General features: G+C 27.6%; 1 protein-coding gene across 3 annotated transcripts in view; it reads left to right on the top strand.

The window, feature by feature from the left end:
- Nucleotides 1–26,099, top strand: part of LOC136983400 (rap guanine nucleotide exchange factor 6-like) — a 95,679-nt gene that overhangs the window by 3,316 nt on the left and 66,264 nt on the right. For all 3 annotated transcript variants that reach the window (XM_067280114.1, XM_067280112.1, XM_067280113.1), the window contains exons 2-3: nt 7,991–8,067; nt 8,200–8,565. In XM_067280114.1, the coding sequence (XP_067136215.1) occupies nt 8,497–8,565 (69 nt within the window). In that variant the 5' untranslated portion in view covers nt 7,991–8,067; nt 8,200–8,496. The remainder of the gene's footprint in view (nt 1–7,990; nt 8,068–8,199; nt 8,566–26,099) is intronic.

The raw sequence follows: 26,099 nt of genomic DNA, 5'->3' as shown, positions 1-26,099 counted from the left end.
CTCCCACTCGATAAGTCTTGACATTGTACGTGTCGAATTTTTATAGCCTGGTGTGTTTTTACATGTATTTTATAAGTATCTTCGTATAGTAGCCGACTGCAAGACTCCTGATAACTGGTCGTGCCGCATTCCTGAATCATCAGCATCTTCTAGTTTTCACTACTTACGTATCGGCGAAACGCCTATTCTTGCGTGTTTTTTTCCGATGACTTTTTTTTTTTGTTTGTGGAACCAGAATTGGAGCTGTCGTCTCAGATAATTAATCACTTCACCTTTCACTAGTAATTTTGTTAACGTTAAGATGCATTAAACAGACGTAAACAGTCTTCAAAGAAAGCAAAATTTAGTTACAATGTATCCTTTTACTTCTAGCACAGACCAGTTTGATGTAGTTCAAGGATGCTGAATTTTTTTACTTTAGTTTATATATATATATATTTTTTAAATCTAATCTTTGGGTTATTATGATTTAAAGCATCTTATCTTAACAAATTACTGTATTTTTATCAAAAAGTAATCGCATACCTCGCTGTGACAACAGCTCTTTATGTAGTTCTGCTCACCACTCTGTGACTTGGTGTGAGTTTTAATTAGAAATTTTCTTACTTTAAATATTTATTAATTTAATTTTCTAGTAATTTATAATATTTTAAAAACCATTAAAAAATAATAGCTATTGAGACATTATTCTCATGTTTTATGAAGTATTTTACAGCTATTTTCTAGTGAAAAGTACTTTAAAACTATACTTATTTTAAAGCAAGATGCATTTTTCTCCTGTCATAAAGCTGTATTTTTTAGAAAAATCATTATTTCTTTATTGGAAAGCTATATAAAGAATTGTGGTATTTTAGCATTTAGACATAAAGTAAGTTATATTTTTGTTTTAAAGTATTATTAATAATCAGTCATAGTTTCTCTACTGTTGAAGATATCATGACTCATTAATAGACTGTATCAATTTAACTTATTGAAAAACAAAATATATTATTTTTTATGAGATAAGATATCAAAAATGGTTAGTTTTTCAAAAATAAAGCTGTATTTTCTATATAGAGTGTAGAAAAAAAATGAATTTTTGTGTTATGAAGTAAAAAATGAAGTAAAAAATGGCTTCATTTTTTAATGTAGTTGCTTCTAAAGTATACTTTTTTAACAAAAAATTCAACTATATATTATATTTTAACAAAAATATATTGAATTTTCTATTAAAAAAAATACAAAGAGCTATTTTTTCCTGGTCCGAAGATTGAGAAAAGGTTTTTATTTTTGTCAAAGCTGTAGAAATAACTGCATTTAGTTGTTCTGTTGTTAGAAAAAAAGTTGAACTTGAATGCTCTACAAAGATGTAGAGAATGATATAACAAATGCCTATTTTTCTGATAAAAGAGGCTATTTTTTTCCTTTATACTTTAAAGAAGATAATAGTTTAAGCTATCGTATTTTTATTAAGATAAAAAATGAAGTCCTAATTTATTAAAATAGTACATTTTCAGCCTTTTTTGCTGTTGTAATAAAGATAATGTGGCTAAAAACAAAAATCCCCATTATTATAAGGCACTAATAATGGAGTTAATTCAAATAATAATAAATAAATATTTTTTTATTGATATTCATCTTTTTATACAGTAAAATAATTGGTAGGAGCAAATTCCATATTATTATTTCCTATGTGAATGGAGATTTAATACTGCATCTTTCCATTTGAAGGTTTAAGGATAAGCTATGTTGCTGATAAAATAGTGTTTTTAAGGATAAAAAAAATGGTTATTATGTAGAAATTCAGTTATGATTATTAATTTATAACTCCTATCCTTTTGTATCCTTAAAGGATAGGATAGGTTGAGATAAGTTACTCTAGGATGAAAGGAAAAATAAAAATTTATACTGTAAGCACTGTTAAATTACTGAATGATGTCAGAATGGTTTTACTGTAAAGTTAAGGTAAAAGAAAGATGATTCTACAGAAGAAATGACTGAAATTTAAGTTGTAATCAATATTAGATCCTGAAAGATCATGTTGAGTTAGAAGTATCCTTTGAGGATAAAGTTTTATTGTAGGAGAGATCATTAAGCTGTAATCATTAAATTACAACAGTTTAAGGATATATGAGAGATTATGCTATGAATACAAGGAATAAAGGATACAGTTTAAAGATATGAAAAAGTTTTAAAGTAGGAAGAAGAGATTAATATTGAGGATAGAAGAAAGGATACAAGTTAAAGCCACCATTAGTAAATCACAAGATGCAGATATCACGTCCCAATTCCAAGAGAATCATTAACCTCTTATAATTTAGATACACATAAAAAAAAGGGGTTCATTAACGAAGATATACAGGAAACAGTTCATTTAATATCTCGGCTGACCTCCGCTTCTCAAGTTACGAGGAAGGATAGAGAAATGATTGTGAGAAAATCTGACCCAGTCACACGCATTTGCACCTTCTTGCACAACTCTACCTGGGGCTAGACGACGTACAAATGACTGGAGTGTATATAGAGAAGCCATATTGGCAGTGGTGGGCCTCTTACGACTCGACCTCCCGGGATTTTTGGCTTCTCGTTAAACGCACGCGACAGAACCAAGAGTGTTTTGCTGCCATTACGCATTTTTCCAACTACTCAAGGACGTTGCCCTCCTTCACGCCATCTCTCCATACGCTCCAGGTGGGTTTCCCGACACATTTACTCTCCGTACGCTAATAATCTGTTAACTTACGTCTCAGTGTGGGGATTTTTCGGCGTTTTTACCCCAAGAAAAGAATAAATCACCTTACGAGTGATATATTGCGTGCAGATTTAAATGATGCGGCAGGTATTGTTTAGCGCATCTACTACGTTACTTATTTTGCCAATTGAATTTTGCGTGTTTTATGTGCACGAATGAGTGTTGTTTACTATTCTCGTCACATTAATTCGCGCATAGTTATGTTAAGTAGGTAAAAACTTAGACGAATGCGTAAGTTCGTTTAAAAATGGGGAAAAAAAAATATATATATATATATGCGGACGAGATGAAGGCAGATATAACATTTTGTGTAAAGCGCATCTAATCTTTTAATTTTTTTTATAAATTAAATTTTGCGTGTTTTTGTGTGCTCGAATGAATATATTTCGTTATCGTTCTCACATTAATTCGCGCACGATTATTTTCAGCTGATAAAAACCTATGCGGATGCGTACGTGCGCTTAACAGTGAATAAATACCGTGTCTACCAGATGATGCAGTTTGTTGCCAGGCGCATCTATTTTCTCATTTCGTTTATGAATTAAATTTTGCGTGCTTTACGTGCGTGAATTAAGATTGTTCGGTATTGTCGGCACATTAGTTTGCGCAAAACTATATTTAAATATTGTTAATTGGGATGGATGCGTAATTTTTATTAAAAGTGAAAATATACGTTAAGGCATCTCCTGTATTTAATTTGTTTTACTTTGTTTCTATGTTACATTTTGCGTATTTTGTGTGCTTGAAACAACATAATATATCCTTTTAATCACAATAATCGGCACATAAGTTTGTTTAAAATGTAATAAATTAGAGGGATGCGTAATAGTTAAAAATATCGCCTTTAACATAGGACCTTCAACATTTATTTTATTAAATTCTTTTAATATTGCGTATTTTATGTGCTCGAAAGAATTTTCCGTTTACTGTTTATAATACATTAATTAGCGCTCAAATTCGTTTAAAATGAAAAAAAAAAAACCCTAAACGGATGCGCGACTCGTTAAACAGGTAGACGACTGTCGATCGATAGAAGCTTAAATCACAACAACACTTTATTTTATTAATTATATGTGATATTAATGTCCACCTTGGCGTTATTAATATTAAAAATGATTTAATATATCGGCTGGCTTTTAAAAATTTCAAAGTATACAAAACATCACGTGATTTCCACATGGTCGCTTTCGAAGTTTATAATGAGGATAGTCTCTTGGAATAACAAGGATACAAAACATAGGTTAACTTTAAATATAACATAGAAAAAACAGTATCTATAATTTGTCATGGATACGTGATTTTCTATTTATCGTTAGGAATAAAACTTCTTTTCAAATAAGCGAATGGTTGACCTATTTTGTTTGAATATGGATTTTAAAATAAATTAGATGGTATTATAATCACATATATTCAACTTGTTTTTTATCCACCTGATTAAGAAGCCATAGCTCTTGTGGGAATGTGGGAAGCTCCATAAAAGTTTGTGAAAAATGCACTTGTTTGGTTTATCCAATGATTTTTAATAGTCTATACAGTACAAGGAGTGATGTATTTACAAACTGTTTGTTTGAAATAGAATAAATCTGCCAAGTTATAATGTGTTGAGTTGTATAGCAACTACAGTATGATGTTGAGAAGTTGTCATCATCATCATCATTATAGTTTATTTGTATTACTATGATGAATTTTACAACATTCAGCTAAACCATTTATTGTATTGTAGCTTGGTAGTTTTCCTCTTTTATATAAATAGATTAAATCCTTCTTTGTAATTTTGAAAGTACAAGACACTGAGTTACAATAAAGGATGTAATGTGTTAAAAACAACTGGATAAATCTGACGAGCTATATTAAGTTGTTTGCTGATATTCGGGTTCATACTATGTTCATTGTTGTGATTGTAATACAAACAAACTATGAAGAAGTCTTCTGAAAATTATATTATAACATGATAAATTTTTCTTATTGTATGTTGTCAGATATTATAAAGTATTGTAGCTGTGCAGAATAGGGAAACTCGTGAAATTAAAGAGATAAAGTGCTATTTTAAGACTTATTTAAGCTTTGTAAATAGAAAATGTGTTGCTTAATTACATTTATTTTATACAATAATCTTGTTATATAAAGCTTTCAAATACTGTATACCGAGTTTCTCTCGTACACACTCGTTGAACCTTCAGTTTTCAACGAACCTAAATTTTCATTTAACCTGAAGCAGACCTTGGGTGAGGTCGAAAACGTTTGTTTCACGAAATCTAAGAAGTACCGGGGATAAAGGTTCAACGAGTATGTACAACAGTGATCATAACGCTGGTAAACAGAGTAGAAGATATTGTGATATTGACTGAGTTTATTAATAATACTGTAATTATTATGAGAAATTTTTCAAGATGAAGATGACAGACTAATACTAGTATTTATCAAAAATGATCTTAGGATATAAAATATAAGAGAAAAAATATAATGTAAAAATACAAAATATTTTCTTTCATCATAAAACCTCTGACCAGGTTTATGTAATATTTAATAAAATTTGATAAGAATATTTTCAAGGAGGAAAGGATTATGAAATTTCTTTATTTTTATTGTAAGCTTGCATAACGATTTTGCTAAGGTCTGTAATCTTTTTTAATTTGTGCTTAAAAAGTACTGATACTTAAAAAATTAAAAATATTTGTGAAATTTCTATACACACCCTGTTAATTTGGAGTTTTTGTTGTATGCATGCTCTGTTACTTTCCATATGCACCTTGTGAAATGTATGAAATGAAATATTTTATTTTTTAAAGAATATTTTGTATAATTTTTTTATTCATAATTTTTCTTTTTAAAATTTTGGTATATTTTATTACTTAAAAAACTTACTTTTTAAAAAATATAAAAGAAAATTCAATATAAATATTATTAAAAATTTCTCAATTTTTTAATAAATTAATAACTTAGTATTCTTGAAAATCCAGCTTCTGGAATATTTTATTTAAATATTAATAGATGTAACAATTGTCTAAAAAAGGAGATAAATTAAATAATAAAGATATTTTATTTTTAATTATTAATTTTCTAAATTATTAAATGAATTATTAAAATAAACATCTGGTTCTTGAAATATTAGAAATTAACTTATGCAGGATGTACTGTACATAAGTTATATTTATCATAAAAATAGATAAATTGTTTATTTTTATTTGATGTATAGTATAAGCAGTTTGATTGTAAAGTTAAAAATATTTCTAATAACTTGTTGCCTGTTTTGGTTTTGAATTTTAAGTTAAAAACAAAAATAATTTATTTTGCAATTAGAAATATATTTTCGAATTAAGGAAACTGTGTAGAAATAATTGACATAAAAATGGAAAAACTATTGTTAATCTTCTCTTAGCTGATGCATTCAAAATTACAGAAAATTTTATAAGTTTTATTGGTGAATGTTACCCATGGTGCCAAGATGGCAGTTCTTCTCTGATTCCAGCAAGGAAACAGTGGGATGCACGTTCTAACCTAACCTAACATATTCTAATAATTTGGTTGCTAATAATTATGGTAATTTATTAGAACAGGTTAGGTTAGGTTAGAACGTGCATCCCACTGTTTCCTCACTGGAATCAGACGAGCTGCCATCTTGGAACCAAGGGTAACATTAATCGCTTTGGTTAATTATACAAAAATGTAATTAAACTTAAAAAGTTTGATGTACTTGTATAAGAATTACATTTAAATTTTTCTAAAGTTTTTATGCATTTTTAAGAAAGTTTCATTTTAAAACTGTAATATAGTGAGAATAAAAATTTTCTACAATTGTCACGGTGATTTAGATGCAAGCCAGCCCATGGAATACCAGTGATATTCTTTCTGTTCTGTGAATTATTTCTTTATAGTTTCCTTGACTTAAAAATATATTTTTAATTGTAAATAAATTACTTTTTATATGTATACAGGTATTACTACATATTATAATATAAAATTATCATTTTTTGGTGTAGTATGTTATCAGTACTAATGTAAATAGTTGTAGCAACTTATAAATGTCTAAAAATATGAATAAGTTATGTGAAATCAGCTGGTAGTCCAATTGAAAATAGTAAATGAATAACATTTTATTTCTTGTGAATCTACTGAATTCATACAGAAATAAATTATTGTTTTCAAAGCATCAAAATTTTATGTTTGATTTTTTGAATCTTACATCTCAGTGCTTATGATGCATTGTTTTTATTAATATTTTATGTACTGTTTAATCTAGATAAGAATGAAATATTTATTTTCATTACATTTATTAGCATATTTAATCAATGTATCATACTATTATGACTTCAGATTTATTGATATTGTTCCTTTTTTTTATTATTCTGTGTTATAAACATGTTACTTCATCCTGTTTTGTTGTATTTTTTGATATATATTTAGTGTAGAAATTTTTCTGCGAATGCATTACGGTAATAACTATGTCCAAACTGCAAAGCTCTACAGAGTTTTTTGTTAGCATTTTAATAATTCAGTGCTTATTCTCAAGAAGTTGGTACATAAACATCAGAAGATAACTGTGACGTAGAATAATAAACAACTCACTAGGATTGTATCGTACTTTATATTCTTTCACAATGATTTATATACGTAAAGTTAGTTTTATTATGTTGTTAAAAAAAATGAATAAAAATAATAAATTTTAAAGATTATTTTGGTGTTTTGTAACATTAAATAAGACATTCTAAGCCTGACTTTAGCTCAATTGGTATCTTTATGTTGCATGAGATTTAAAAGATGCTGAGAGCAATATTTAATATTGTAACCAAAATATTTAATAAGACTTAATTATATTCATTAATAATTTACAAATAAATGCTTTAAGAGCTACACATTAATCTAAAGTAAATTTCATTAGTTTAATGCAATGCCAAATTATATAAATCAAGCATGAAAATTATTAACTGTAATAATGAATAATATATTAGATGACTTGATATAAATACAAGAACGTTCAATATATCATAATGATTAGCAAAGACTTAGTTATATATTTGAGGTTATCGCTAAGCGTTTATCTTTGTCTCATGTGATGATTCTATTTTATGTAAAACAATTTTTAAACTTAATTTTTAATTTTAAAAAATGTGAAAACTTGTATTTAAAAATTTTAAGTGTGAAGTGTCTAATGTATTTGATTATTTTATAATCTTAAATGATAATTTTAGCATTAAGTAATTTAAGATTTATTCACATTAAGGCCCAGTATTGAATTTGTTTTCTTTTCTGTTTCCACAGAAGTAACAGCTGCATCCAGCAGTTATGCATGTTAACAAAAGTGTTGAGTGAATCCAAATGTTGACGTTACATAGGGGGTAAGTAGTACTTACATTTAAAAATTGATTTTATCAAAGACATTTGTTTACTTAAATGACAATTAATATTAGTATTATTTTCCTGTTTATATACTTAAATAAAATTTTTCTTCTTTATTTATTTATTTACAGAAAGATGCAGAATATTTGGGATTATACTACTTGAAGTTTTAATCTACAGTTATGTTTACTGCCAATTATTGTTTCATTATCATTGTGCCTCATCTTTTCTGCGAGTGGATAATGGACCTAACCACTCCTCCAGGTTAATGTCTAGGAATATTTATAATATCAAAGCTTATATTTCCTTTGTTAAATTCTTTAATTGTTGAAAATACTGTGTTGTTTGTGCCTTAAACTGGACATAAGTGATTTGTGCTGCTTGGCACATTGTTTGTGAACTTTTAAACTGTTTTCCGGGTCCAAACAATGGCCCGATATGGAGAACAAGAATTCATAGATTGTTTGAAGAAATCTGCGAAGAATCGGACTCCCGAGGTGAGTTCATTTTCTTATGTCATTATAATAATTTGCATTTGGATGTAAATAACCTTTCATACATCAGAAATTACCAACAATTGAACTTTTTATCTTCTCTAACCTTGTGAATATAATTTTTTCCACATCTGGTTATTTAGGGAGAGGCAATTATTTCAGGTTGCTTAATTCAGAAATATGGGCTATGACATGGAAGTAATTTTTTGTTTGTATTTTTTGTAATTTTATGCATTTTGAAACTAAAGATTGTTTTGAATTCTATAGAATGACAGATTTTGAAGCTAGATTACATTGAACATCATTCTTACTTTCATGATAATAATTATATACTTTATCCCTTGTATTTATAATTAACTCTTAACTCTTTAATTATATCTTAGTATAAATATTTTATACTACGATATGAATAAAAACAAAAATAAATTTGTCAAAATCATCATGTACTCACTTTAATTCCTAGGAAATAAATAATATAATGGTATTGATGATACTTTGCAGACTATTTGTAATTGATCAGTGATTAAAAATTCTATTTACTTGACACAAAAAGTATTATCCATTAACCACTTTGGTCGTCCAGCTGGGCATACTTAGATATTAAGAAAAAAAGAATAAAAGGCAATAAAATTGCTTATAATTGTATTATATCTCTTTGTATGTTTTTCTTCATAAATTTCCTATTACTGACTTTAAAATAATAGGTTAATGTTACCTATGGTAGCGAACATGGCTCATCTCTGAAACAGTGGGGATGCACGTTCTAACCTAACCTAACCTGTTCTAATAAATTACCATAATTATTGCCAACCAAATTATTAGAATAGGGGTAATTTATTAGAATAGGTTAGGTTAGAATGTGTGTCCCCACTGTTTCAGAGATGAGCCGCCATGTTTGCTACCATAGGTAACATTAATCGAATAATAATAGTTATTCTGTAATGATATTCTATATTTCTAAAAATTAAAAGTTGTTTTTTATTTAATTTTTTGTTTGTAAAAGCAATTGAAAATGCTGAAGCACCAGAAAAAGTTCAAAAAATGATTTGAAGTTTGAAAACAAGTTCTGTTAAAGCATAAAAAATGGTTATTTTAACATGTAATAGTGTCAATATACAGTGTACAAGAAATTTGCAAAATTAATATGCACAACAGATTTTAATATAAATATATGTATCAAATATCAAAAGAATTTAAATATATATTTATTTGTGGATCTTTTTTTACTTCTCTTTCTTTATATATAATTCCACTAATCCAAATAACACTGTGCATTAATGTGTGCACTATATATGTCAAACACACATATTGATGTCACGTATTTTATTAATCATTACGTTAAATATCAATAAACAGTCGAAGCGTGCCTTACATTACTTATTAAGCTACGTTATATATTTAAAATCAGGTTAGCTCACGATTACTTCCTAATTATTATACTCGGCAGTTTTCTATTAATAAAGAAACGTTAATAAAAATGAATTACTAATAGTTTTTGAATTAGAGAATATCGTTTTATATAATAAATAATAGGAAATTGATATTTTAAAATTATTTCCTTTTCATGAGAAGAATCTCTGGTTTTTCTTTGTGATCTCATTAACACAAATATTAACTTTTATTAATGTTTATGCAGCTTATTTCCTTCTCCCACCTTGAATACATATCATTGATTGAACTCATTAAATATGTCATAAGAATGATTATCTAAACTTAAAACCATAAAATGTGTATAAATTTAGAAAATTGCAAAGTTTTGCAATAATTTATTACAAAATAACTTGTGCTGATTCTAATTTAGTCAGAAATCTGAAAATAGAATGCAAGTAATAATCTATTTGTATATTTTTAAAAAAATATCGATTGTAAAGCAATGCAAAATCCCCCCAAAAGTGCATTGCCATATAGGCCTATATGTTATAATTAAATAATAATACATTTCTTTATCATTAGATTTTCAGTCAAAAAATTATTAACCAAGTTTTTCGGGTTTTAATGAAAAGTTTTTTAAATAATAAAATGTTAAAAATTCATTTAATGTGTAAAATATATAAAAATTTAGTCATGATGTCATTTGTGTTCTTCGAAAACTTTCCGACACAGCCTTGTTTTTACATTTCTTTTTGGGTCAGTTCAGTGGAACTCAAAAGTTGTATTATTTGTTATTTTCTTGACAGCCATTAAACTAGAAAGAAAACGGAAAATGAAAATGTTGTCAACTATATAATTAATTGGTTTATCTAAAACATTATCATTTTATCATGTTTTGAATATAATAGAATAATCTTAAATTAGATAACAAAAGTGTCAATAAGTAAGGTTAAAAATTAAATAGGAGTAAATTATAATTAATTAACAATACAAAATATTTCTGTAAATGACAAATTTTTTAAAATATCTTTATTAATATTAATTTTTAGTACATTAAACTTTATAAATTTAAAAAAAAAAAAAGTTGTTTTCAAATAAATTATTTTGATCTTTATATATTTATATCCAGAAAATACTTTTTTCTTTAAATTTAAAGACAAAATTATATATTTAAAGTGAATGATTTCAGTTACGGTCAATTGATCGACTCATTGTTAACGCGATATTTTTATCGTTGAAATTTTCTGGTTAAAATATCTTTGTTGATCTCGTTTAAAATGCATTAAATTGATTATTTGTGTCAATTTATTTTAGTTATTTGATTATAGAAGGCGTAACAAAAATAATAATCAGTTTATTAATGAAATCTAAACAAAAAAATGATATTTTTGAAAAGAAATTTGGGTTAATGTTACCTATGGTTTCAAGATGGCGGCTCGTCTCTGATTCCAGCAAATAGAAGAAAGGAAACAGTGGGGATGCACGTTAATCTAACCTAACCTATTCTAATAAATTACCATAATTATTACCAACAAAATTATTAGAATAGGTTAGGTTAGGTTAGGTTAGAACGTCCCCACTTTCCTTGCTGGAATCAGACGAGCTGCCATCTTGGAACCATAGGTAACATTAACCGAAATTTGTTTAAAATTTCTGCATTTTCAGAGAGATTTTCTTATCATTAGGACACATTTAACAAAATATTTTTATAAAAATAATTTCTTATTTAAAGAATTAAATTATCAGTTCTTTAGATTTTTTGAAGGAATTTTATAGAAACTTTCATTAGTAGATCTATGAAAATTAAATATTTAAAATCTTTAGACTTTGTAAAAATACTAAGAATTACAAAACGCAATACTCAATTTAAACTAAAATATACAGGAAATGGTTTAAAACAATGAAAGAAGCATATGATGTTGGTAAGTGCTTTTGAACTAATGCTCATATTGTTCATTCTGAGGATAAGCACTAATTCTAAAGCACTTACTGATAATGTATGTTTTCTTACTTGTTTCACTGCATTAAAGAAGTTTTTGTAAATATTTTACTTCATAAAAATTGATAAAAATTAGTTTCCAATATTTTGACCATGGTATTTAAATTATTCAAATATATTTATTTCATTTGAAGAAAATATAACCTCTATATTTTTATATCAAAATGATTGTTTACAGGAAATGTAACATGATAATGTCCAAGAACGTAATAATAAAAGCAGTGGCGTAGCAAACATAACTGGCGCCCAGGGTACGACTTTTTATTGGCACCCCCCTCTCCCTCCAGAAACACACACAGTTTGTCTTGGAGACCATTTGGGTACCCCTCTGTGAGTGGCACCTGGTGCATGATACACCCCCTTGCACCTCCCTCTGGACTCTTGCAGAATTTATGAATTTAATTTGGTTGTCAGCTGTTGCGCAGAATATAAAATGAAAAACTGGCAGATTGTTAGGTAATGGTATGCAAGTATTGTTCTAATATCAAATTTCAATTATAACCAGAGAATTACGACTCTGATTCTAAAGTTTATTTGCACTCACTTTTTCTATAAATACCTCAAGGAGCATGAAAACATTTCTGATATAATTTAAATTTGTTTTTATTATCTTCTAAATCAGTCAATATTTTGGCACAATCATAAATGTTTAATACTAGTAAATGGTGTTTTCATATCTTTATCAAGCTTATTTTGAACTTTAATTCCTAAAATCATTGACAATTACATTTTATAAAGTTATATTGAGTAACACTACATAGTTAAAATATAAAATGTTACATTTAGATATTGCATTAAAAATTAATTATACAAAACATCACAGAATAAATGTAATAACTCAAAATAATGTCCTGCTTGTGCTAATTTAGTTTTTAATATTGATGTTATGTTTTCTTGTTTTTATTAAAAACACTGATATTTATTAGTGTTGGAGAATGTAATAAGGAACATTCGGATCATTAGTCACTGTATTCATTTTTTCTTGTTGCATTAATGCGGATAACGAGGTCGATCAATAAAAGAAATTCCAATTAGTTACATGTTTATGTAGTTTCACTACACTTTGGAAATGTTTCCTAGATTTTTAATAAGCATATAATATAATTAAAACTTGTTATTGTTAGCTGTATCGTTGTTGTTCTTGGTTGTGTTATTGAAACGAAGGTTCATTATTATAGATAACCAGAGCTTTCAACCTGTGTCGTCGTCTTTAATTTCTAGTAGCTTGGTAATAGGAAGAAGCTTTTAGTGATTTTGTTATGCTCTTTCTTCTCAGTCTGAATTCTGCATAATCTTACTGATATTAGAAAAATGTTTTAGAAAGTTTCCATTGCTACTGGTAATAGGGAGTAATGGAGAGATGCAGAGTTGTCGTCATCTTATTTTGGAAAATTAAATTTTTGTAAATTCTATTGAAAAATGTTTTTATCTCTTCACATACTATAATATATTTAGTAATATGATAAGTGCTAAGATGTCCATTTTCATAAAATGAAAAAGAGGTACCAGTTATTCTGAGCCCTTTTTGAAGAGAAAATTAAAAATCAATATACATTTCTCTTTAATTCAGAAATAGCATTTTTCGACAAGTCTCATCATTTTACAGATTTAGATACGAAAATTACAATATGATAATGGGTTTTTAATAATGAAATTTGTTTGCAGTTTATTGCGAAGTATTCTACTAGCTTTAAATTCTCTAAGGATTATACTCCTTTAATTTATCAACATTAATTTAAATATATTTTATTTATTGTTATAATTACTGTAATATATATATATTATACAAAAGAAAATAATGGGAAGAAGTAATTCTAGACAGGCATAATGGACTTGAACCAGGACCTTTATAATAGAGCTATCACATTACCTGTTTCATTATAGTTGATTGATCTTTGTAGGAATTGTTAAGCATTTTTGTTTTACTTATACATAATAATTATTTTAATTTTATTTCTTAAGTTAAATTTATTGTCGTTATACAAATTTAATATTTTAATATAATTTTTAATGGATAATCTCATTAACAGCATATTGCAGACTTTTATACAGTAACAAACCATTGTTAATAGCCGACATATATAAAAATTCATGTGTGAAGTGGTATTAAATATCAGTTCTCCGGATACAAAAAGATTATTATTAAATTGTTCAAGATGTATTTAATCACATATAAATAATTTAGTAAAGTTATTTATCAACTTTGTAATCTTACTTTTTAGCACGTAGTTGTATTTAGTTAGCTTAAGTTGTATTTATCTCATACAGATCTTAGCATGTAAGTAGTATTAATAATAATCCTGATTTCCTGTTTCTATAAAGCAGTATTCTGTGCAATTTTCTATCATGTTTGATGCCTAAAAATAAAAAAGATCTCAGTCCCTCTGAATGCACTCAAGATACCATTGGTAAATAACTTTTACTACTGGGAGATATCTCAGTTCATATTTAGTTTGGACTCTTGATTTATCATGGATTTGGTTATGGCTTTGCTCCTTATTCATCATATCTGTTCTGTCTATCCCATTATAAGTTTGTTCTATTGGTAATGGACAAAATTGCTGAAAGAATTTACAGTAGAAACTCCATTAAATGGGCTAAAGTATATATTCTCCTTCTTTAAAACTAACTCTAATGACTATACTTTATTATCCTGTGTTTCTAAAATGTTTAAGATTAATTTGTATATAATTTTTACAAATTTTTTTTATAATCAAGATCCCAGTTATTCAAACCTTGTTAATGGAGTTTATACAGTACATGGTTTTGCATGACTAATCCAATTCATTTTCCCTACTTTTCTTTATAATTTATAGATTTTCTGCTCTTGTAACTAACCATTGTCAGAGTTAACATTATCTCTTTTCTTCTAAATTAGTTCTTTTAATCTTATTCAATAAATTTCTCTGTCTTCATCTAATTTATAATTTCTTCTCATTTACAAATCCAGTCTCTCCAATGGATTTCAATAATCTCGTTTATTGCATTTACCAGTTTCAACATTATTATTTATCACACATTGAAATTTCATTCTGTGTTGAAAAATCTTTCATGAAACTTTATCTAATCTGGACTTTAAATTTAATTTCTTCATCTTTTTATTTATTTATTTTTATTCTTTAAAATTATTTTGTTTTGAAATTTCAATTATTATATTCCATAAAGATATGTATTTATGACTAGAATTTGAATTTTAAAATTATACAGACGGAATGAGAGCAGTGTGCCAAGTCTTTAAATTCGCAAAAAATTGTGTCTGCAAATGAAACAGAAATTTTCTCTTAAAATAAAATTAATTATCAAAGAATAATTTTTAAGAACTGAAGCAAGTGAGAGAATAAATGAAATTTTGCTTTGACAATTTACCTTTCTCTGACTTGCACAGTAGACTTTTATTATGCAGTATAAGTCTATTTGTATAAACTCGTTTCTTATCATATAGTAGAAAATTCATTATACAACTCAAAACAGGATAACCGACTGAGAGGACTTTTGAGGTTTTGGGAAAATCTGTACCTAACATTATTAGGTACAGATTTTCTGCAATCTTTGAGAGACAGTTTTGAATGCATGCATATGTTTCCTTATGCTGTTTCTTGTCAAACAGACTCATTTACTTCATTTCTGGATAATAAAGATGCAACTAATGCATTTCAGGAAGATTTTCCAGAAATAAAGAAAACGAATCCTTTCGACAGGAAATTGTTAATAAATTGCATTTATTTTGTATTTGAATTTATATATTCCATTTTAGAACACCATTATTTTCTTATTTAACCTGAAGATGGTTTATCGAATAGGCCTAAAACGTTAGTTACGTTTAAATAAATAATCTCGGCAACTTAAGGTGCAGTTGGGTGGTCTATTAATTATTTGCTGAGTGAGTTTTGTTAATCATTTGTTTTGTCATTTTTTTTAGTTTTTACAAATTTATACAGGACTTTATTCAAGAAATTTTATTGTATAAAGTCCTTGTGCAAGGTGTATATATATATCTGCTAAATTTTTAATGATGAAACAGTGATAAAACAATTGTTATTTCACTTTGTTGGTTTTAATTCTTTTAACTTGCATGGTATCAATACATTTGTTTAAGGTCCTTTCACAAGGACTTTGGAAAAATCTCTATTTAAGATCTGTTAATTCCAAAAATTATTACTCTAAATTAAAAATATTTTATTTAACAAATTTTAAATACTTTTGAAATAAATTCTGATACTTATGACATTTTAATATGTGAACAATTACTATCTTCAGAATATTAATTTCTAATTAATATGCTTGAAAATAGCAAATGGATGTTGCTTAATCATTAAAACGAAAATGATATTAATGGGTATTTATTTACATAGAATTTACATGACAAGCTTTGAATTATTTAATAAATTATCTTCAGAAATAAGACTTTAATTATTAAGAAATAAAGTTGTAAAGATTTCTGAGATTAAATTTTAGAGATGAAATAATTATTCAGATTTTATAAACAACTTACATAATGGAAATTTTTAGAAAAATAATTTCTTATCTTATTCTCTTAATTATCATTACACTAAATTGATAAGTGTAATGATCTTTGAAATGACTTTATACTGCATATAAAGCTGTGCTAGATATATTTTATCTGTTGGAGATGAAAAATACAGGATAGCTCAGAAGTCAGTTAATTATTATAAAGATTAAAATTGTTGTCTCATTCATATATATATATATATATATATACTTTTTTTGTGAATAAAAACAGGGTGTTTCTGATATCAGTTAGCTGTTTTAGAGAACAACTAGTGTTTCTTAAATATTTAAATAATAATAGTATTTTTTCTGTGACGATTATGACTCATATAGATGAGTTTCGTAAAACATACTGAAAGTAAACATGGTTAACAGACTTTGGAACACCCGACATGATTCACTAGTGAGTTAATATAATATATTACTGAAAGGTATTTTCAGGTATAAAAGAAAGAATTTTGCCTCTCAAAAAAAAAAAAAAGAGAGAGAGAAATCAATTATTTCAGTTTTTTCCTCCTTTTTTAAATACAAATTGCAACTGCATTGGTATATTAGACTTAGTTTGTTAATAAAGTCACCTCAAAATTGATTGCCACAAAATTAAATGTCAAAGTGAAGATTTATTAATAATTCTAGATTTTCATTTTAACGGAATGTTTCGAAAATCTTTATAATAACCGTAAGATAGCTGCATCGTATTTAAGTGTACCGTCTAAGACAATTTTGACGGTGTTTATAATTTTTGAAGGGTATTTTTATCGGGGAATTTGGAAGAATGGTAAACATTCTTTTGCCTAACGACTTAGAACAGAAAAATTTATGTTACGATAACAGTAATGACATAAATATAATGTCGTATCTCTCACTAAATGCCACAACTTGCGATAAAACTAGGAGATTTAGATAAAGAAGAAGGTTGCTTAAAAGGGCATGAATCATCGTAATTGATGGTTACATTAAAATTTAATTATAATTATATAATAGTAACGAGAACGATAATTAAAATTCAATTGTCAACCGATGCGGAATCTCATAGCGAAACGAGGCAATTTAGAAAATAATGGCAAAAGTTTAACTATGCTTAATTATCTTAATGAATTAAAGGTTGAAAGAGTAATTGATAGAGATTAAATATAGATGTAACTTGTGTATTTTAAGAGTGTCAATGTTTAAGATTCGAGTCATTGTTTCCATACAGAATGTGGTATAAATTATACAGTATGTATATAGGCCTATATAAAAACAGGACTCGATAATTCTATACTGGCTCGGCACAGAAACCAATATGTGAAACTTGATTCAAACTGGTTATCGTGAGTCTGTACGCTCAGAAATATCTTTATTAATATAAGTAAATAATTAAAATCTGCAAAATAAAGAATGATTATGCTGTTTATCATCATTACTTTTCTTAGATTAACATAATGATTTTAATTAAATTTGTTGTATTGACTCACGCAGGCTTCATAGTGGGTTAGTAATTGTCATTTTTTTTGTGAAAAACCACAAAAATGACATAACTATTTTTGAAAACATACACTCAAACCTGTTTTTGTGCGGTCTATTTTTGTGCGATTTGTTTTGTGTGATTTTTTTGTGTGCGGTATATGAATTTTAATCAAATTGGTATACTGCACAAAAATAATTGCACAAAACACATTGCACGTATAAAAAAATCGCACAAAAAAGACCGCACAAAAACAGGTTTGAGTGTATAAGGAAGTTTCCTGGAGAAGTTTTTGGAGGCTTTTAGCCAATGTGAAACAAAACAATACATGCTTGGACATTTGCTGCGACTTGATTTCAAACAGTATTACAGATTCCATTCTCCATCAATGCAAATGAATTTTAGATTTTGTTTTTAAATGGATCTGGCAACATCAGCTTATAAATAGATCTAATTGGAAATGATTTTGTATTGCCGAAAAATGTTTCCTGTAGAGCCATGTGGACAACCATAATAACATATTTTCGAACAAACCAATTTACATAATTGAGCACGTATACAAGTATAATAGACATGTGTGGCTACATCGTGCAGATTACAAATAATAGCGATTAAAAGATTATATTTTTTTATAATGAGATAGACAAACGTGTTTTTAGTTCTCGTTACTAGTTCAGTATCATTTTGACGCTATGTTTGCGAAATGAAATTACTAGAAAACAGCTACTGTCAATATTTCTGTCTGATCACATAATTGATATTGCATTTTCAGTTTTTACTAAGATTGTCACTGACTATTTTAAATATAATGTACTCTATACTCTTGTAACGTTGATAAGTGGAAATATTAGCTTCAGTGAGCGTTGTAAACAGTCGTATTTCCCATGTCAAACATGGCAGTAATGCAATATGTATTACGTTACTTAAGTAAAGTTTGAAAATATAAGTTATACTGGTCGTCCTTAAAACGACAGTCGAGTTCTTTAAGAATTGATGCGGCAAAATGTTATCCCTACTCTGCCATATTTCTTTCACTTTGATTTAGAAATACTGCACTTCCTAAAAAAATACATTTTAACATAATTTTCAGGAAATCTTGGGCAGTAACAGAGCAACATGCTGTTGTCTGGCTACTGGCAAAGCTGATGTCGATAAGTTGCCAACTTTCAGAGTAACAAATTCTGAATTAAAAAAGTGATGAGCAAAAGAAAATCTACAAACAAGTTTGGAAACATTCTTTTCTTTCCATGATTTTGATGATGATAAGAGAACAAAATGGATGATGCGGTTAAAGCACCAGCCTATTGCTCTGGGAGTGGGGATCGAATTTGGGTGAGCAATCCCAGGAATGTGAGGCACCTGTCCCTCACCATCCTGCCACTCCTATTATGGGTCTGGCTGAACCTACAGTGAGCTCGAAAAAAAGCTAGCTTAGTGCCCACAGAGCAGAAAGAGACAAAATGAAAAAGAAGGGGAAAAAAACACACAAATAGAAGGAATGGAAATAACTTGGATTACAGTTAGAGGTGTCAACTTCTCATGAGGAAAATTATCATTTTGATAAGCTGAAAAGAAAATACACACACACGCACGCACACACATCACACTCTTTGTTCATTTTTCTGAAATTTCCAAACGGTTTTTGCTTTCTGAGCAATTTTTTTAAAATTGAAATTCTGTACAGTTCGAAAAATTCTGAACATTTGACAACCCTAGATGCCGAAAGTTCGAAAGACCTGATATCTCTTTATTAACTTAGATGTCAATGCGAATATGAAGCGGCCATTTTGAAATTGTTAGTTTATTGTTAAGTGAAATATTTTTAAAAAGAATTATTAGTAAATATTGTTATTCAACAGTTGAACGGTTGTTATTCAACTTAAATGAATTTATAACAAATTATTTTCAAATAGAATAAGAATCTTAAACGAAATGCTTTTCATTGAAAAAAGTTTACAAATAAATTTTTTAAGGATTAAAATGTATTACTGTATTTATAAATAACTTTGCGGGAGTTTACAGATTACAGTTAAGAGTACAGCTATAGAACTACTATGGTTATTGAAATGTGTGTGCAGTAGCTATTCTGTTGCATCATATGATGGTATTGCAGATTTTTTTTGGTATCATGTTTCCTGTCCTGTGCCTGTCGATTTTTTTCACTAAATCAGACAAAAGCAAGATATGTTATACATAATGCAGTGGTTTCATTCTTCAAGTAACAACAGTTGAAGGAAATGGATTATGTACATTTTTCTCTGTGTTATGATGAAACAGCTGATACAGCAAGCAAAAAAAAAAAAAAAACAACAAAGGAACTTCAAATTTCAGTTTGTCATTGTTCAGAGAACCAGTGCAAAATTGTGACTCATCATCTTTAATCAAATATAAACTTTCTGACACGACAGTTTGTTAAAAAAAAGTATGCGGTATCAATAATATAGTTTCTTAACGTGGATAATTATTTATTAAAATGATTAACTTTTTGTTTTACTCACCATAAGGAAAGGAATATTCATCTTAGCAACACAGCTGGTGAATACAGTAAAACCTGTCCAAAACGGAAACCTGACTAAACCGGATAAATTCTTCAGAACGGAGCAATTTTCTACGTTAGAAAAAACTTGTTCAAAACGGAAACCTGCCAAACCTGGAAAAAATATTCGGTGCCGTTTGATTCCGGTTTACGCAGGTTCTACTGTAATAAAAAATACAAGTGCGTCTATTTTGGCTTTGTATCTTTGTCACTTCTTTTGTCAGAAAAGTCACTACTAATACTTTTTCTGGCTTTTCCCTTCAAGCACTGTGAGCCTGCTTGAGGTATGACTTATTTTTATGGTGCAAAAGGAATTTGGATTATTGATAAAAGTCATTACTTAATAAAATCTGTAGAAAATATCAAGCTTCAAATCAACATTTCATATAAAATTAAAAAAGCGATATAATACCTTAAAGTACTCATTTCGTTCTTGGATAGTCTCCTCTTGACAGGCTTCAGATCATGGATTAAGGCCAACTGACTGGTTTCTTACTCTATGCCGTCTACGGTATGGTAAAGACAAACCGCAGATTATTATTTTAACACTACTTGCCAGATATTTTTACTGTACTGTCACCATTTCCAGTGTTGAAGGATATATATTTGGAATCGGCATGTCATTTTCTAGGATTTTTCCAAAATATATCAACAGTTTAATTGTTCGAAGTCCAGTAATACCTGATATTAAACAAGATATTTTCGTAGATACAAGCAGGCTGTTATGAATAATTCATTAAGTGTATATAAACTGAAGTGACATGGTGTTCGGCAATGTAAGTTGCATCCACCGGTCGGTGTCTAGTTGCAGAGAGAGGGATGAAATATAATGTACTGTACATGCTTGCAGTATTTTTTAATCAAAATTTCTATTTTTTTCCCAGTAATTGTGAAGCAATTCTCATATTTAAGCTCTTCACAAGTATTGAGATGTTCTCTAAAGAGCATCCCGATACTTCAAGACAACTCGTTATCACCCATTTGGGTTACCTCGAGAAGGATGCGCACGTGCGGCACGTAACGGGTCGACCTAATTCTTAATGTCTTAAATCAAAGACTTGACATGCGCACGTGTGACAGGATACATTTTGATTATTTCTACATTGCATGAGTAATAACGATGTAAATTCAAAATGGAAGACAATCGTGGAAGTGCTTTTGTGGCTTGTATGAAATACTTTATCCAGTAAGTATATATAAACGTAATATTCATCATTTAGTTTTTTACTAAGAGTTTTATATGATGATTGTGTGGCATTTACATTATATTCTTCAATTTTTTTTCTAGATGTAAAGAATTCGATTGATTATTGAAAATTAATGAGAAAAAAAAAGGAGAGATATTGCATTAGTAAATGAAGAAAATTGAGGTAATTGATGCGTTTGGTTTATAAAATATTTAAAGTCATAATGAATAAAGAATGAAAATATTTCATCATAAAAGAATGTTTTAAATTTTTGTCTTATTAAATAATTAAAATAAATTAATTTCTGTTGTTATAATTTTATAAATGAAGTACATGTAGTATGAGTTATATCAAAGTATTATCTAGTATAATATTGTAGCAATTAACTTAAATCTATTTATAAGAGTTTAACAAATACAGTAAATCTCAATATATAAATATATCTTATACATAATATATATTACAGGTATTTGATGCTTCGAAGTATTTAGAAGCTTGCTGTTTTCTTTATAAGTGGGAAGATCAACTACTAGGAAACTAACAAAGCATATATTCTCATCTAAGTGCAAAAGATTATTAGAATAATATAATTAATTTTCCACAATTTCAGAAAAAGAGCTAAATATGGTTCTAGAATTTAAACAAAAATGTTTTTCAGTATTGTTTAGGAATTATTAATGATGACATATAATAAAATTTAAAAAAAATATATTACTTGTTTCTTATGGTACCATTTATTGCTTTGTTCTCATAAATATAGTAAAGTATGGTAGAAAAATTATATAAGAATTTTAATTCTCATTCTAGTCTAGAACAAGGAAATCAAAATATCTTTTACCTATTAGAAACTGGAGTGTTTGCCTTGTACTTAGAAATTTTATTACAATACTTTGTAAATGGCACTTTGTTTAACTTTGTAGGTGATGCAGCCACACTTGTAAAAGAAATCATAAAAATTGAACTTGAAAAAAGAGTATATTTAATTACCACTTCATTCAAGCATGATAAACTACCAAAAATATTTTTTGTATTTTAAATAACTATTAAAGAATCTACAGAAATTATTCTTAATAAATATTATTAAGTCTTTTTAAGGTTTTTTGCTTTGTAGCTATGAAACTTATTTGATATGTTGATTTTCATTATTATCAATTTGGATGACAAAGTATTAAAATGAATTTATTTTATTTTCTTATTTTCACATGAAAATTATATATTAATGTATTATATTATTTTAGTGGTTCTTAAGCTACTAATATTTATGGATCCTTTCAAAAATAAGATATGCAAATGAACATATACAGTGAGGAAAATAACTAGTGTACATGTTTAATTGTATTGAGAATAGTGTTCTTAAGGAAACTCATTCTGATTCTATGAACATATTTTAAGAAATATAAATACCTATTATTAGACACCTTCTGAACATTTTACAAACTCTAGAAGTGTGTGGAATCCGTTTGAGTAAATTTCTATTATTTTGTTTATTGAAACATCTCTTTAAATGTTAGAATAATTAACAATTACTCAAATATTTAATTAAACATATTTGTTCATGGTTAAAATTTTTTTGAAAGTATTTTAATTTGTTTGTTTTATTTGTAAATTGGTAGTAAATAATAATAATATAATGCTACTCGAAGTTTCTATTTACGTCGGTACCAAAATTAACATTAAAAAAAAATAATAATTGAAATGTTTTTCTAAAATTTCTAGTATTGATTTCCTTAATTAGATATTCTTCCTTTGTATTTTTATTTATAATGCAATTTATGTTGTGTTTGAATTCTGCAATATTTAATAATATAGAATTTAAGTAATGGCGTAACCTTTTATACAATTATCTAAAAATAACAAAAAGTTTTGAATTGCATACTATTCTTCATTTAGTTGAGATGAAAAATAGTATATACAGTAATGATGAGAGTTGGATGTTGCACTAACTGCATTATATTTTCTGTGGTGTTGATAAATTAAAAGTATGAATGCTTAGAATATATTTTATCAAATAACTTTAATAAATCTTGCATAGATTCTATACAAATAGAAATAAATAGGTGATAATTTAGCTTCATTATCAATTTGTCTTTTCTTCCTCCTCTTCCATTGGTTACAGAACTGAATCTCAAGATGACTTCATGTCTGTAGCATCAAATGATGAGATTTTGATAGTGTTCATAATTGATTCAATCCTGATTTATTATTTTTCTGCTACGAAATCATTTGGTTGTCATTTTCTAGTCAGGGTTGTTAGTATCATAGTCAGATTGCATATGATATTTAGAGTAGTTGCATTATGGTCAAATTGACTTGGTCAGTCTGCTTACTCCTTGTCAAGAAAATGTGATGATTGACTCCATATATATTTTAGTGATTAAACAACATTGTTGATGAACCATAGCAACTTACCTAATCTGCCTTAATTAATTACACTGCAATTTTACAATAAAGTTAAATACAGTTTTTAAAATGTAGAATATCTATTAGCTTAATGGATATAAATTTTAGTTAATTTTCTAATTCAAAATTTTAATAAGTTATACAGGCATTACATATTTTACAATGTTGTAATTTTGATCTTATCAATCATTCAACTTCATAATTTTGAGTCTAGTTGTTTTATGGAAATGAAAAGAAATGTAAAGGATGTCCCATAAGTCTCGAACCATAAGAATTATGTTGATCTTTGTTTTTTCTTTTACAGGTAAAGAAACGTGTTGCTGATTAAGGCAAAATGAATTCAAGTTATTTTGATGGTGGGAAGAAGCCACCAAAAGGTTTAATAGACTGCATTCAGAATTCCCACCAATCAGTTATAGCAGTGTGGAAACGCCCTGTTAAACATATAGGCAGCTTCTTACCAATTGTGAGTCCCTACCATCAAAATAACTTCAGTTTGTTTCTCCTGACTCAACAACATGCTTTGACTGTAAAAGAATAAGCAATATCAACATAACTGCTATGGTTCCAGACATAGGGACATTCTGTATAATGGCTGTTAATCTGGATTCATGATGAATTAAACCAGATAAATGTTAAATAACATATAAGATAGATCTTAATTTAATTGTTCGTTTTAATAATTTCCTCATACAATAGATAAAGTTAAAAGGAAGCTTTATAATTATATTGTAATGTGTTGTTTTCATTTATTTTATTGGTATGCCAACTTATTTTATAATATTTTTTACTATGTGCTCTTTCTCTTCAAAATTTATCTATTGCAATCTCTGTATTTGTATAAAGATTTTTTAAATATTCTTTCTGTTAATGTTTTGTTTACTACAATTTCTTGAATCCTGGTTATGTCTTTGGCACAATATTTAACAAATTCTGCACTTCTATTTTGGTTTACATAGATATAAAGAGAGAATTTTCGTTTACACAATTCTATTTTAAAAAAATCCAGCAACAAGTTGCTTACCCCTCCCGGCAACATTTAATGGTGTCATCTGTTACAATATTTTATTATTAAAAACTTTTTATTTTTAACTATTGTAAAATGGCAAAAAGCAAAATTTTGAGATTATGGATTAGTTTTATAAAAAATTTTAAATGCTAATAATTAGTAAAATCATTATTAAGTCTGACCCTAATGGAGAGATACCCACAACCCCCTTTATCTGCTCACCCCTTGACTTTTAATCACCAAAATTTAATAGCATCAACCCTCCTAATAAACAAACTTTCCTGGGAAATTTCAGAAGTTTTCAACAAAAAGCTCAGGAGTTATTAAGGTTCAGAGAGAGTGAACAAAATCATGCTCCCCCCACACAAACATCCACACATACAGAAGTCACTCCCTTTGAATTTATTTGCATTTCTTGACATTTCAAGGTGTCCTAAAGTCCAAAAATGTAAAAATCTGGGTGAATCATTTTTTGACCTATTGCCATCCTTTCTGTTATATATCAGTATAATAACTGGAAAAATAAAATTAGAAAAGTATAATTGTACAAGAAAAATTCTTGAGCAGGTTAGAAGACAGTTATTATTCTATTTTATATAACATTTGGCTCTTCCTAAAATTTATCATCCTACATATAGTGCATAACACTCAAGTATGTCAAGTTGTCTATTCTATTCAGAATTATAGAATTGCAAATTGTCTTCTGCTTTCAATAGAAAATCTTAATTGATGAATTTTTCATGTCAAACAACTTGTGCTATTTTCTTAATAAATTTTAATGTAATAAAATGTATTGTTGTTGGTAGATAAACAATATTCAGATATAAATTGAATTCTTTAATTAGAAGAACTCTATGAACCACAAAGTACATCGAGAGTTAATAAATCTTTTAAGTCAATAATTAATCACTAGAAAAATTATCTTCTGGTTTCTCTCACAAAAATTTGTTTAAAATTAATCAATATGCAATTGTTGTATTGATTGATTGATTTTTAATAGTACAAGAGGATTATTTGGCTTATACTGCACCACATGCAGGCTTTCAATAATGGTTTTAGATTGTATGAGTCTCTAGGCT

Source organism: Centruroides vittatus, unplaced genomic scaffold (genome assembly GCF_030686945.1).
Source record: "Centruroides vittatus isolate TY-2023 unplaced genomic scaffold, ASM3068694v2 contig_882, whole genome shotgun sequence".
Taxonomy (NCBI): domain Eukaryota; kingdom Metazoa; phylum Arthropoda; class Arachnida; order Scorpiones; family Buthidae; genus Centruroides; species Centruroides vittatus.
The sequence above is the reverse complement of the archived record's forward strand: the minus strand, read 5'-3'. Positions and strand labels throughout refer to the sequence as shown.